General features: G+C 37.3%; 1 protein-coding gene across 1 annotated transcript in view; it reads right to left on the reverse strand.

Annotated features, from left to right (window-relative positions):
• The window catches only part of LOC140070825 (dipeptidase 2-like), a 755,511-nt gene that overhangs the window by 136,998 nt on the left and 604,532 nt on the right, over positions 1–13,981 (reverse strand). Inside the window, exon 10 of the mRNA XM_072117775.1 lies at positions 8,747–8,822. Coding sequence (XP_071973876.1) covers positions 8,747–8,822 — 76 coding nt within the window. The remainder of the gene's footprint in view (positions 1–8,746; positions 8,823–13,981) is intronic.

Genomic DNA, 13,981 nt, shown 5'->3' on the forward strand with positions numbered 1-13,981 from the left:
CTTCAAAAGTTTTGCCAATTAATATTTATACAAAGATGGTGATATTATTGGTAATATTGGTGATTGGTCAACAGTATTATGCTATGTGCATTGGTGTAAAGGTGGTGATCATCACGTAGCACTATTAGTTGGCCGTCCTATAGTAGAGGGTATAATTATAATATTGTTAGGATTGGTTATCGGTCATCAGTATTATGTTGATTGCATGTGTGTAATTGTGGTGATCATCAAGTGGCAGTATTATTTGATCATCCTACAGTTGTATTATGGGTGCTGTATTATAGGTGGCACTGTGATAGAAAAGTTGGCTTTGGTGTGCAGTTTGCGCACTAGGTCCCTTAAAGGTTTACCATCACTGCCCTAGGGTACCTTTTCCCTATGGAGTCTGATTGCTTTTACCATACACTGCAATGCTACTCTATTGCAGTATATGGATAATTAGCTATAGATCTGTAAAGATGTGCCACCAGCACACTGTTACATATCTTCAGCAATGAAAGGTCCTGCAGTCTCTAATAAAAAAAAAATCTGATTTGATATAAAGTTATTAGAAGAATGTTAGAAACGGGGATGTAAAACACAGACTTTTAAGGGATATTAATATAGATATAAAAGTTGTATGGTACACAGTTCATGTAGATCACTAAATAAACCAAAGGACAAATAAATAAACAGTATAGTATAATTAGTTTATGTAAATAAATCCAAAAGACAAATAAATAGGAAATTAATAAGTTTATCAAAATAGGGATTCAAAACACACTTTTAAGGGATGTTGGTACAAAGAAAATACCGTATATACTCGTGTATAAGCCGAGCTTTTCATCACAAAAAATGTGCTGAAAAACCTCAGCTCGGCTTATACGTGAGTCAAGTAATAAATAAAAAACTTAATACTCACCCTTCGGTGTCCGGATCGTTGGCGCGGGTCCCGATCTTCAGTGCGGTACCAGGCAGCGGCTCCTCTTCTTTCCTCTGTAACGGGCAGATCGCGTCCTTGCGATCTGCTGGCGGGTGCACAATATGATGCAGCGGTGTCGCAGCTGATGACGCGTCCATGCGATCTGCCGGCTACAGAAGAAAGATGAGATGAGGAGCCGCCGCATGGTACCGCGCCGAGGATCGGGAGCCTCGCGCTGAAGGTCGAGACCCGCGCCAACGATCCGGACACCGGAGGGTGAGTATTAATTTTTTTATTTTTTATACGCTTGGCAGGGGGAAAGCTGTATACTTTATGTTGGTGGCTGTATACTTTAGGGGGGCTGGCTATATACCTCATGGGGGACGGCTGTATACCTCATGGGGGATGACTGTACACCTCATGGGGGATGGCTGTATATACGGTAATAGTATTGTACACTTAGTTCATGTAGAGATCAATAAGTCAAATAAGTAAAATTAGATAAATGGTATGATACACTTAGTTCATTTAAATAAGTCAAAAAGACAAATATATAGGAAATTAATAAATAGATTAATAAATAAATAGTGAGATATTAGGAATTGGTATGATTAAAAATATGATTACACATCATTAAAAGTTTAAAATTTATGTGTCAAATATTTTTTAACCCCTTACTGCCAAAGCCCATTTTTATCAAATCTGACGTGTCACTATAAGTGGTTATAACTTCAGAATGCTTTAACATATCCAAATAATTTAAAAAAAAAATCATTTTCACATTTTCATAAAAAAATGCAAAATCATGCTTTTCAGGGACCTGCTCAGGTGTCAAGTACCTTTGACAGGCCTAAATAAAAGTAAAACCCCATAAATTACCCCATTATAGAAACTACACCACTAAACATACGTAAAACAACTTTCATTAAGTAAGTTAAACCCTTTAATTGTTTTACAGGGGTTAAAACTAAATTGGATGCAATTTTGAAATTAAATTTCTTTTGGCTAAATGAATATGTTTTTCATAAAATGTACAAATTCTCAGTGGATAAAATACCAAAACGCTCCACAAAGTTTGATACCCAATTTCTCCTGAGTATTGTTATATACCCCATATGTGTTAGTAACATGCTGTATGGGCACACGCCAGGGCATGGAAGGGAAGGCACACCATTCAGAGCAGATTATGCATAGTCACTTTTTATTGGCTATTCAATCTCTTTTTTTGGCAATTTGGACATGTAAGGGCTTATTTTCTGCGACATTAGATGCACTTTACAAATACTTCATTTTGGTTGGTCTTTAGCTTATTGATGAGATTTTATTAACTTTTGAATTTATGGAGGAAAAGAAAATCATCAATTTTGGTTTCCTTTCTATTTGTATTTTTTTGGGGATGTATACCATACACTAAAAATACTATATTATCTTTATTCTATAGATCACTACTATTTATATAGCTTTTTATATATTTTTACAATTTTAATGCAAAAAAACTAAAATGGAGAAAATCTCATTTCTTTTCGTATTGCCATCTTTTTGAAGACATAACTTTAATATTTTTTGGTTGACACAGCTTTTTTGTGATGGGATTTTATGAAAAATTTTTGGCAAGTTTTTCGGGTTTTGTTTTCAAGGCATTCACCGAGCACTAATGTTACTGAATTATTGTGCATATTCTTACGGATGCAGTAAAATACAGCTGACACTCGCAGCTTCTGGTGCCAGCGCCGTTTAGCAGCCAGTTCTAGAAGCTTGACTTAATAGTACTGCAAAATGTGGGAACGCACCTCCCGCCATGCAGTACTATTATGTAAAATGTCAGGAAGGGGTTAAAAATCTATCCAATGATACCAAACTAGGCCACCTGGGAGAGGGGGTAAAAATAAAAGGCCAACTTAAGTATCACTGGATAGATTTTAAAAAATATTTATATATTTGTCTCATTTTTTTTTTCTATAAATCAATAGCTCTTGGGATGTAAACTTTTTATTAAATTGTTTATTTAATTTCAACTTATTATACCTTTATTATTTCCTTTTTTTATTCCTACTTTTATGCAGAACTTTTTCTGCTATTTTTAGACCTGATGGAGCACCCACAGTAGAGGTTCAAAATGGGTTGTCTTAGTGGTTACTTTTGTCTTCAATATACAGTTTTTACACTATCTAACGTATGACTAGCCTTGCCCCCTTGAAACTTCTGTTGCTTTTTCTTGGGTCTTTGTTGACATCCATTATCACAATTTAGACTCACAATTACAAACTTGCAACAAATAAGAGTGGTTAGACTAACTGTCCGATTAGCATAACTGTTAGAAATCAGAACATCACAAATATTTTTACATTTTCACCAAATTTCAATTTTTATTTTAAAGATACATGCAAAACATAACAACTAAAATATACCACTAACCTAAAGTACAAAGTGTCACTAAAATCATGAAAAAAAACTTCCTCAAAATGACTTGGGTAAGGAAAGGATTTAAAAGAAATCTTCCATTTGTTTTTATGCATTATGAACCACACATACCTTGAGAATGCTGTAGCTACACTAATGAAGAAATATATCTTATTTTTATATATCATTTTATATATCATATTTTTATTTTACAAATACATGCAAAACACCTCAACTAAAATATACCACTAACCTGAAGTGTCACTAAAATCATGAAAAAAGCTTTCTGAAAATGACTTGGGTAAGGAAAGGATTTCCCCCGAAAAATACCCCCACCAAATATGTTCCCCCTAATCCTGTCCCCAGCTCCTTTATATTTATTACATTTTTATTACAATTTGTGTGTGCAAACAACATAGTTTTAATCAATTCGACCTCTCACCAAATAAGAGGTCGGATTGTCGTACAGGTCCCCGGGCAGTCGGCCGTATTTATAAGGGGGCCGGCTCAAAAACCCCCTTCCACGCCCCTGTCAGTCAGGGACCTGTAAGAATCACCGGCAGCAGCGCACGTATTGCTCTATCGCTGCCGGCTCTATGCGATGTGGCACTGTGAATAAGCGTGGCGCAGCCGCTGTTAGTGGGGACCTGTACGATGATCCGACTTCTTATTTGGTAAGAGGTCGGATAGTTTAAAACTATGTTTGCACACACAAATTGTAATAAAAATTTAATAAATATAAAGGGCCTGGGGACAGGATTCGGGGGAACATATTTTTCGGGGGTGACAGGTCCTCTTTAAAGGAAATCTACCATTTATTTTTATGCATTTTGAACCAAACATACCTTGAGAATGCTGTAGCTACACTAATGCAGAAACATATCTTGTTTAATCCCTGAACTGAGTGCTTTTGCTGAAAAAACAATTATAAAATTATGATAATGAGACTCTGTCGCTTCTATGGCTGGCCCAGAGCTCTCCTCACTCTAATTTTGTACTTCTTCAGCCTTGTCCTTCCCAGCATAAGCTGGGAATACGTCATCACTGTGTGTATTCACAGAAGTAATCATTTGCTGCACCATCCCCCAGCTGCTGTATATGAGTCATCCTGCTTAGGTTGATTAGTACTGTCAGGACAGTTCAGGCAGCTCCAGTGGATGTGGATGTATTGTGTTTATGTACAGCAGTCAGGGCACCTAGCTTTTCCAAGATCCTGAATTTTATAATTGCTTTTTGAGCAAAACCACTCAGTTTAGGGATTACTGTTTCTGTATCCGTTTGGCTACAGCATTCTCAAAGTATGTTTGGTTCACAATGCATAAAACAAATGGTAAATGTTCTTTAAAAATTTTAATAAAAGTATAACATATGCAACATATTAGAATCAAAATATAGCAAAAAAGGGGAAAGGAAAACAAGGAAACAAAAGGAGTACAACAAATACATTACAGTCATACTTGGTCCCCCAGCCATGGGAAGTATTTTGTGCATAGAGCTCTTTAACCCCTTAAGGACGCAGCCATTTTGTAGCTTAAGGCTCAGCCCAATTTTTCGGATTCTGACATGCGTTGCTTTATATGGTTATAACTTTTGATCACTGTTACTTATCAAAGTGATTCTGAGACTGTTTTTTCCCCACATGTTGTACTTCATTTTAGTGATAAATTTTTGCTGATAAGTTTTGCGTTTATTTACCAAAAAAAAGAAAGAATGATTAATTTTTTAAAAAATTTGCCATTTTCAAAATTCAAAATCATTGCGTTTTCAGGCAGATAGATTTACCACCTAAATAACTTGCCGAATAACATTTCCCATATGTCTACTTTACATTTTCATAATTTGTGAAATGTCTGGATAATTTATTTTGATGTCACACGGCTTACAAATCGAATATCACTTTTCCGTATTTTTCCGAATTGACAATTTTGGGGATAAATACAGTTTTGATTGAAATTTTACATATTTAGCATCAAATCCCCCTATATAACCAACCCATTTTCAAATCTGCACCCCTCAAACTATCAGAAACAGCTGTTATGAAGATTGTTAACCCCTTGAGAGCTTCATAGTAATTGAATCAAAATGGAGGTGAAATTTAGAATGGTCAAATTGTGTCGGTTATATGTTCATTTAGACCTAAAATTTACACATTTCCAAAAGATAAAAGACCATACAATTTGTTCTACAATTTCTCCTGAGTACAGAGACCCCCCACACATGCTCGTGACTTGTTTTATGGGTGCACGGCGAGGCGCAGAAGGGAAGGAGGGACCTGAAGCTGCCAGGATTTTAGTTTCCTCATTGGCCCTTTTGTAAGCTATAAATTTTTCGCTTTTGCGTTATTGGGGCCATGTGACTGCATTTTTTTGCGGGATGAGATGCTTTTTCCAGTGTTACCATTTTGGGGTTGGTATCCCCTATTGTTGAAAATTTAGGAGCTTTTTTTTGAGGGCATCAAATATTTGAAAAGCATCAAATATGTACTTGATTTTTGACTTTTTTTTTTTTTGGTGTTCACCGTTTAGCCTAATAATCATGTTATCTTTATTTTACGGGTCGATACGATTACGGGGATACCATAATTACGTTTTACTAAATTTGTCAAATTAAACCCTAATGTGGGGAAAAATTGATCATTTTTGTATTGCGTCTTCCAAGTGGCATAACATTTTTATTTTTTTGGCTACGAAGCTGGTTGATGGCTTGTTTTTTGCGGGACATATTGTACTTTGCAACAGTATCTTGAGTACATATGTTTTTTTGATCACTTTTTATAGCATTTTTTGTGGGATTGAATAGGTAAAAATCATAATTTTTGAGGGTTTATAACAGTTTTTTTTTACGACGTTTATTGTACGGGTTCAATAATTATTTTCTGTTATTCTATGGGTTGTTACCGACGCGGTGATACTATATATGCAGGGTTTGTGTTATGATTTAGACTTTTTTTTTTTTTTAGCTATATGTCTCTTTATATGTTTTGGGGCTTTTGGGCATTTTTAGTGATTTATTACTTTATTTTTTATTGAATAACCTTTTTTTTTTACTTTTTCACTATTTTACTATGGGACATGAAAAAGCAATCATTTGATTGCTTGTTCATGATAATATCCAGCAATACAGAAGTATTGCAGGGTATTAGCAGTATCAGCCTCTTGCATAGGCTGGCACTCTGCCAGTAAGATGATGTCACTGACGCCATTTTACTGGCAGTGACTGCAGGCAGTGCTGGGGACCAGATCGGGTCCCAGCACTGCCATAACAACGATCGGTGCCCCCCGAAAATGGTTCGGGGGGACCGATCGTGGGGGAGAGACCCCCTAGAGGCATGTTAGATGCCGCGGTCGCGCTGACCGCGGCATCTAACGGGTTAAGCACCCGCGATCAGAGCAAACTCCGATCGCGGGTGTTACACTGGGGTGCCGGCTATCAGTCACTGAGCTCAGCGTCCGATATATCGGACGCAGAGCGGGAAGGGGTTAAAGTGTAACCGTCATTCTGAGCAAAAAAAAACAAAAATACATAATTCTGCTCCAGGTGTCCCTGGGAATCATTCCTCAAAGTATTTTGCCTCTCGGTCCCCACTTAGTACCTTTTGTCCCATAGCAACCACAGTTTCCAGCTCTCAAAAAAACTACTACATCTATCTATCTATCTATCTATCTATCTATCTATCATCTTTCTAATATCTATCTATCTCATATCTTTCTATCCATCTATCTATATATCCCGTATCTATCTATCTATCTAATATCTATCTATCTATCTATCTATCTATCTAAACAACATTTGAAAAGTCCAGCAGCACCATAATCCACACATTCCTGTCTGTGTGGATTATGTGTTTATACAGTATACAGGTGTAGGGAAAGCTGAGAAGAGAGAAGTGTAGGTGTTTTGTTATTACATTATTCATGGCTTCTCCCTGCACATGACAGTGCTAGAGCTGTGAGACATGACTGCTGCAGCAGTGAGCCATGAGGTGATCAGCTGTAACCTGAGTGAAGTTGGCCCCCCCACCTTGTTCAAATTAAACAAAATTGGTGTCAAACGTTTGTGCTACATTTGTGCTGGTTTGTGCAGCAGAAATTTTCGTTTGTGCCACTATCGTTTTTAAGATTTTAATGAAAGTTTCCAGAGGTCATCAGAGGTCAACCAGCCCCCCCCAAATTGCCCAAATCAAACAAAACTGGTGCCGAACAATTCTGCTACGTTTGTGCTGGTTTGTGCTGCGCAAATTTTTGTTTGTGCTGCTTTTGTTTTGAATATATGAACAAAAAATTCAAGTTCAAAAGTTCAAGCAGCCCCCCCACATTAACCGAATCAAACAAAACGGGTGTCAAACGTTAGTGCTATGTTTGTGCTGGTTTGTGCAGCAAAAATTTTCGTTTGTGCCGCTATCATTTTTAATATATTCATACTTTTTTGCAGAGGTCATCAGAGTTAATTTCTTCCAAAGTACAATGTGTTTGCTAGCTCCCCCTGGTGATCAAACCAGGGAAGTGTCACTAGGTTTGTTTTTTACCAGTTCATCCTAAACACCTCAAACACCTGAACATACCTTAAAAATTATAGCGGCACAAACAAAAATTTTTGCTGCACAAACGTAGCACTAACATTTGACACCAGTTTTGTTTGATTCGGTTAATGTGGGGGGGCTGCTTCAACTTTTGAACTTGAAATTTTTGTTCATGTATTCAAAACAAAAGCAGCACAAACAAAAAGTTGCGCAGCACAAACGTAGCAGAATTGTTCGGCACCAGTTTTGTTTGAGTTGGGCAATGTGGGGGGGCTGGTTGACCTCTGATGACCTCTGGAAACTTTCATTAAAATCTCGAAAACGATGGGGGCACAAACAAAAATTTCTGCTGCACAAACCAGCACAAACGTAGCACAAACGTTTGACACCAATTTTGTTTGATTTGAACAAGGTGGGGGGGCCAACTTCACTCAGGTTCAGCTGTATGCAGGGGGAGGGGGCGTGTCTCCTGTTGTAGTCTTCTTTATGAAGACAGAATATCCATAGTAACAGCTATCTGAGCAGTCACTGCCATCTAGGGGAAGTCTGCAGAATACAAGAGGAAGGAGCAAGATTCGGGTAACTAATCCAATTGCAAAAGTGCTTAAAATTACCTGCCCTACAACATATCAAAAGTTTTTTGAAATGTCGGTTACACTTTAAATTTATAATGACAAAAAAAAAATCTGGTTGTTTCCTAACGATAAAAATGAGCTCTGTCTTTAAGGGGTTAAACCAGTAACATGCATCTCTATCAGTAACTCTTATTAAGACTTTTCAGTAAAGATGTCATGAATTGCTGAGATAAGAATTCCCTTTTTAGTTACTTTATTAAGCAATTCACTGTATAATTTTATAAGAACTGGTTACTGGATATCTCCACAATCTCATGGAGTCAATCAGTCACTGAACACAGAAATACCTACCCAGTCACTCCATCATAATCTGCTCCAATTCCAATTGATTCTGGTCCTGCTACCTTTTTTATGTAGTCAAAATGGTCTAAAGAAGAAGAAAAATACAAACAATTTATATGCAGGTTAATTTTTCTATAACTTTTATCTCAATCTATGATAACCTTAAATAGGTTTATACAGCTACATTTTTTGCCTAACCGGCTTTTTAAAAGGGTTGGCTGAGCGTAAAAGTGAGGTAAACCGGCTACAGCCACCTCGCTTTTTTTAATTACTCTCGAACAACCCTTTTAAGTCTACATTTTTGGATTTTTGAAGGCAAAGGTTTTTTAATGTGTTAATAGTGAATCTGTTTACAAACATAGCTATTAGCCACTTCAGGACTCAGCCTATTTTGGCCTCTAGGACAAGGCCCCATTTTTCAAATCTGCCCTGTGTCACTATAGGTATCCAGGGGATTTTGAGATTGTTTTCTTGTGACACATTGTATTTCAAATTAATCAAAAAATTTGGATGATAAGTATTAGTTAAAAAAAAAAAATTCTTTATTTTCAAAGTTTTGAATTCTCTACTTTTAATGTAGTTAGCACCCAAATTAATTTACAACTTACATTTCCCAAATGTCTGCTTTATGTTGGCCAGTTTTTTTAAGATTCCCTGCATTTTATCAGAATGTTATGAGGCTTAGAATTTTGGTGCCATTTTTAACAGTTTTTCTTGTTCAAATGACTGTGAGAGGCCTAAATAATACCAAGACTAGTAAATTACTCCATTATGGAAGCTACACACCATAACATTCGAAAAAGCACTTTTAAGAAGTTTGTTAACCCTTGAGGTGTTTAATAGGGATTAAAAGAAAATGGAAGTGCAGTCTACAAATTGTAAAATTTTATGGACAATACATTCATTTTGGGTGAATACTGAAACATTCGCAATGGATTAAATGACAAAAAGCTCCACAAAGTTTGATACCCAATTTCTCACGAGTACACCAATACCCCATATATGGTGGTTACCTGCTGTATGGGCACACAGCCAGGTATAGAATGGAAAGAGGCGCCATTCAGAGCAGATTTGCCTATCAAATTCTACAGGCTATAATATTTTTCTTTTTTTAATGTGGATATACAGGGGCTTATTTTTTGCCACATGAAATTAACTTTTCTGGTACATAATATTGGGGCATCTATAGCTAATTGATGAGATTTTATTAACTCTTTGTTGGTGTAAAACATGAAAAATATCAATTTATGGTAAGATTTTTTTTGGTTTGTTTAATCACCGTACCATAAAAATACTATATTATTTTTATTCTATGTGTCGACATGATTAAAATACCTCATCTATTTAGATTTTACCCCACTATTTTACTGAATAAAAACTAATTTGGAGAAAATGTTGTTAATTTTAGCATCACTGTTAGAGATGGGCGAATTGATTCGAACAAAGTGGTGATGTCATAGCCCTATAAAAACAGTCAGCCATTTGCAATCTCGGCATTTCATACTGCATGTGCTGTCTGTAGCGTCCAGCTGCTTTTACTGTACTGTGCTGTAGTGATTTCTGCTCCAATTCCAGGGTGGGCGTTTAGGGGGATCTGTATACCCCAAATAGCAGTTCTTTTTTGTTACTGAAGGCACTAGGAAGAAATCTGTGCTGTATCAGCACAGCTGCTCTAGTGATTATTGCTCCTCTCCCAGGGTATCTGTTGTGGGGTATCTATAACGCAAATTCCCATACTTTTTGTGCTGCTAAAGTTGAGAGCAAGACATACGTGTCAAATCCACGTAGTTGATTAGCCACTATGTCAGACAGAAAGGTGGCAGGTGGAGCAGGCAGTGGTTGCAGCATGGTAAGGAGACGTCGCAGCAGGGGTGACTGGTGTGAGGCCAGAACTGCCATTGTCGTTGGTTGGTTGACTAGGTCACCCAATTTCTCAAATATAACATCTGACAACCCCAGCCAAGAGTCAGATACAACAATTAGTTGGCATGGCCCAGGAGCAGGTCAGCGGCCCTCAAATGTCCTCATCCAGCCTCTGTCCTCTTCTTTTCCCTCAGGCAGAGAGCTACTCGGTGGTCTGGGCTCAGTGCCACTATACAGCGAAGTGTTTGAGGACAGTCAGCAGCTGCTTGGCAGTGGAGAGGTGGGGAAGACATCACTGTGCATACTGACACTGGTGAGGAGAATAGCAGTGACAGGGAAACGCAAATTGATGATGATGTAGCCAATCGCACTTGGGAGCGGGGTGTAGCAAGGGATTTATCATCGTCAGGTGAAGAGAGTGTCAGCTTGCGCGTCGGGCAGTGGAGCAGGCAGTCGGCCATCTCTAATCACTGTCTTTTCAAATGCATAGCTTTATTTTATTTTTTGGCTGACAAATCTGGTTGACAAATACAGATGGTCATGGGCACAGCGATACCAAATATGTGGAGGTTTTGTGTATTTTATTCAATTTTACTGAATAAAAACGAATATGGAGAAAATATTGTTCATTTTAGCATCACTATATTCAGATGCATAACTTTATTTTTCAGCTGAATATTCTTGTCAAGGGCTTATTTTTTGCAAGACGAGTTGTTCTTTTTAGTGGTCTTATTTTAGAGTGTGTAACATTTTTGAATCACTTTTAAGAGCATTTTTTAAAGGGTATTAATTAAAAATTATCTCTTTTCAGAATGTTTTTTTGGGGGGATTGGGTGTTTACCGTGCGGGTCCAGTAAGGATTCTGTTTTATTATTGTTATGGACGTGGCGATATTGAATATATATGGCTTTTTTTGTGTATTTGTGTTTTACTTTATTACCGGTCTGTGTTTGTATAGGGCTTATATTTTTTTATTTATATTAAGGTTTTAAACTTTTTTTTTTTCACTTTTTTTTACTTATCCCCTTAAGGATGCAGGGTTTTTTTTCCGCTCATTTCTTGCTCTCCACCTTCAAAAATCCATAACTTTTTCATTTTTGCATATACAGAGCTGTGTGAGGGCTTATTTAGTACGTAACAAATTGTATTTCTCTGTGTCATGTTCTTGTTGGCTATTTTTTTACGACTTTCACTGTATGCTCCAAATAACACCTCTACTTTATTCTGTGGTTTCGGTACGATCACGGTGATACCAAGTTTATGCAGGTTTTATTGTGTTTGAATACATTTTCGAAAATAAAACAAACGTGTACAGAGTGTCATTTTTAGCAAAATGAGCTGACGTTTCAATTGCTACAATTTTGAGGTCCTTGCAACATTTTGATCACTATTTATTCCATCTTTATGTGATGTAAAATGGTGTAAAAGTCATGTTTCGGACATTTGGGAGTTATTCTCTGTTATGTGGTTCAGCGCCATCAGTAACCGTTTTTATATTTTGATAGATTAGGCATTTTAAGACATGCTGATACCTAATGTGTCTGTGAATTTTACTGTTTATCACATTTATATCAGTTCTAGGGAAAGGGGGGTGATTTGAACTTTTAGGTTTTAACTTTTTAAATTATTTTAAAACTTTTTTGAAAATGTTTTTACTACTTTTTTAGACCCCCTAGGGTACATTAACCCTAGATGGTCTGATCGTTCCTACCATATATACTGTATATTTACATAGTATACATTACAATGAGTCACTGGCTCATTGTAACAAAACTGCAAAAACCAGACAGCCTTGGGTCTGACAAAGACCCGAGGCTGTCAAGGCAACCAATCATCAAGGCAACCAAATGATCGGATCCAAGATGGCGGCGCCCACGCCTCTTGTGTCAACCCCTTCAACCTCTTAGAATGTAAGCTCTTGCAAGCAGGGCCCTCACTCCTATTTTTCCATATGACTGTTTGTACTCACAAACATTACATTACAATGTAATATTATATTTGTATAAGTTCCCTATGATTTGTAAAGTGCTACGGAATTTGATGGAGCTATATAAAAAAAACATTATTATTATTAAGATCCAACAAGAGAGGATGCTTTGTTGGACTTGTGATTTCTAACAATTCCAAAATGTCAGTGTCTGAGAAACCCTTGGGAACAACAATCATAACATAATTATTTTCCGTTTGAACTATAAAAAGTGAAAACATATAGGAAAATCAAAAACATAGAATTTTAATAAAGCTAATTTCCTGAAATTCCGGGCTGTACTACTGAAATCAGATCCTGTAACGTGTTGATACTAATGTTAAATGGGAGGCATTCAAATCTGTACTGGGTACAATATACTTCTAAATGTATTCCTATAGGTAAAAGTTTAGACAGGCTAGCTTACAGGTACAGTTAATTACAATGAATGATAAAAAGGGGCATTCAAAAAATAAATCTGAAGGGTCACCTGAATCCTTCAATAATTATAAAATACTTACCAAAATCTATAAGAAGTAAATGAAATCAGCCAAAATACAAAATGAAAGACAGGTAGAAAGCCTAAGAAATGTTTCAAGTACATAAATGCAAAAACATAGGTCAGAGCAGGTAGGGCTCCTGTATACTGAAAATGGGGCTTTGGTGGCTGGGAGACCAAGAGAAGATGATGATACTTAAGAGAACTTATGACGTGGTTGGTGCAACTGTGGATCATACATCCTGTAATATACTAGACTGAATGAATTTAGACATGTGTACACGGCCCCTGGACTAGATGGGTAACGCATTCCAGAGTTATTGAAGAACTCTAACATTTTAAAAGGAATTTATACAGAAGGTATATTCTGTGATGTTGTTACATAGCTCCCAACCGTCCTGTTTTTGCCGGGACAGTCCCTATTTTTTTACCTCTGCCCCGCGTCACGTGCAGCTGTGAGATTGTCCTGGATATTCCCTCCAGGTCCCGCACTTGCTGGGGTTGTCCCGGCTCTGTGTCCCACATAGTAAATAGTTTCAAAGCCAGAACTCATAGTACTGAATGGCTTCTACAGACATCGGGCAGGGAATCCTTTTGAGAGAAGTGTTGGGTTAGCGGAGAGCAGGGACCACGTCATCAGATCTCTATCCATATATGGTCACTACATCTCCTAGGGTTCTCCAGAGCAGACATCAGGCAGGGAATCCTTTTGAGAGATGTGTCGGGTTAGCGCAGAGCGGGGACCACGTCATCAGGTTCAGAACACCATCTTTCAATAAATGGTCTTCTAGGGATTCCCCAGACACAAGCCCTTTATTTAATTCAATTAAATAAATTTATACCCAGTCTGGGATTCGAACCCCAGACCCTCTGTAATAGAGATAGGAGCCTCTACCCACTAGGTAGAGGATTTTAT

This window comes from Engystomops pustulosus, chromosome 7, assembly GCF_040894005.1.
Source record: "Engystomops pustulosus chromosome 7, aEngPut4.maternal, whole genome shotgun sequence".
NCBI lineage: Eukaryota > Metazoa > Chordata > Amphibia > Anura > Leptodactylidae > Engystomops > Engystomops pustulosus.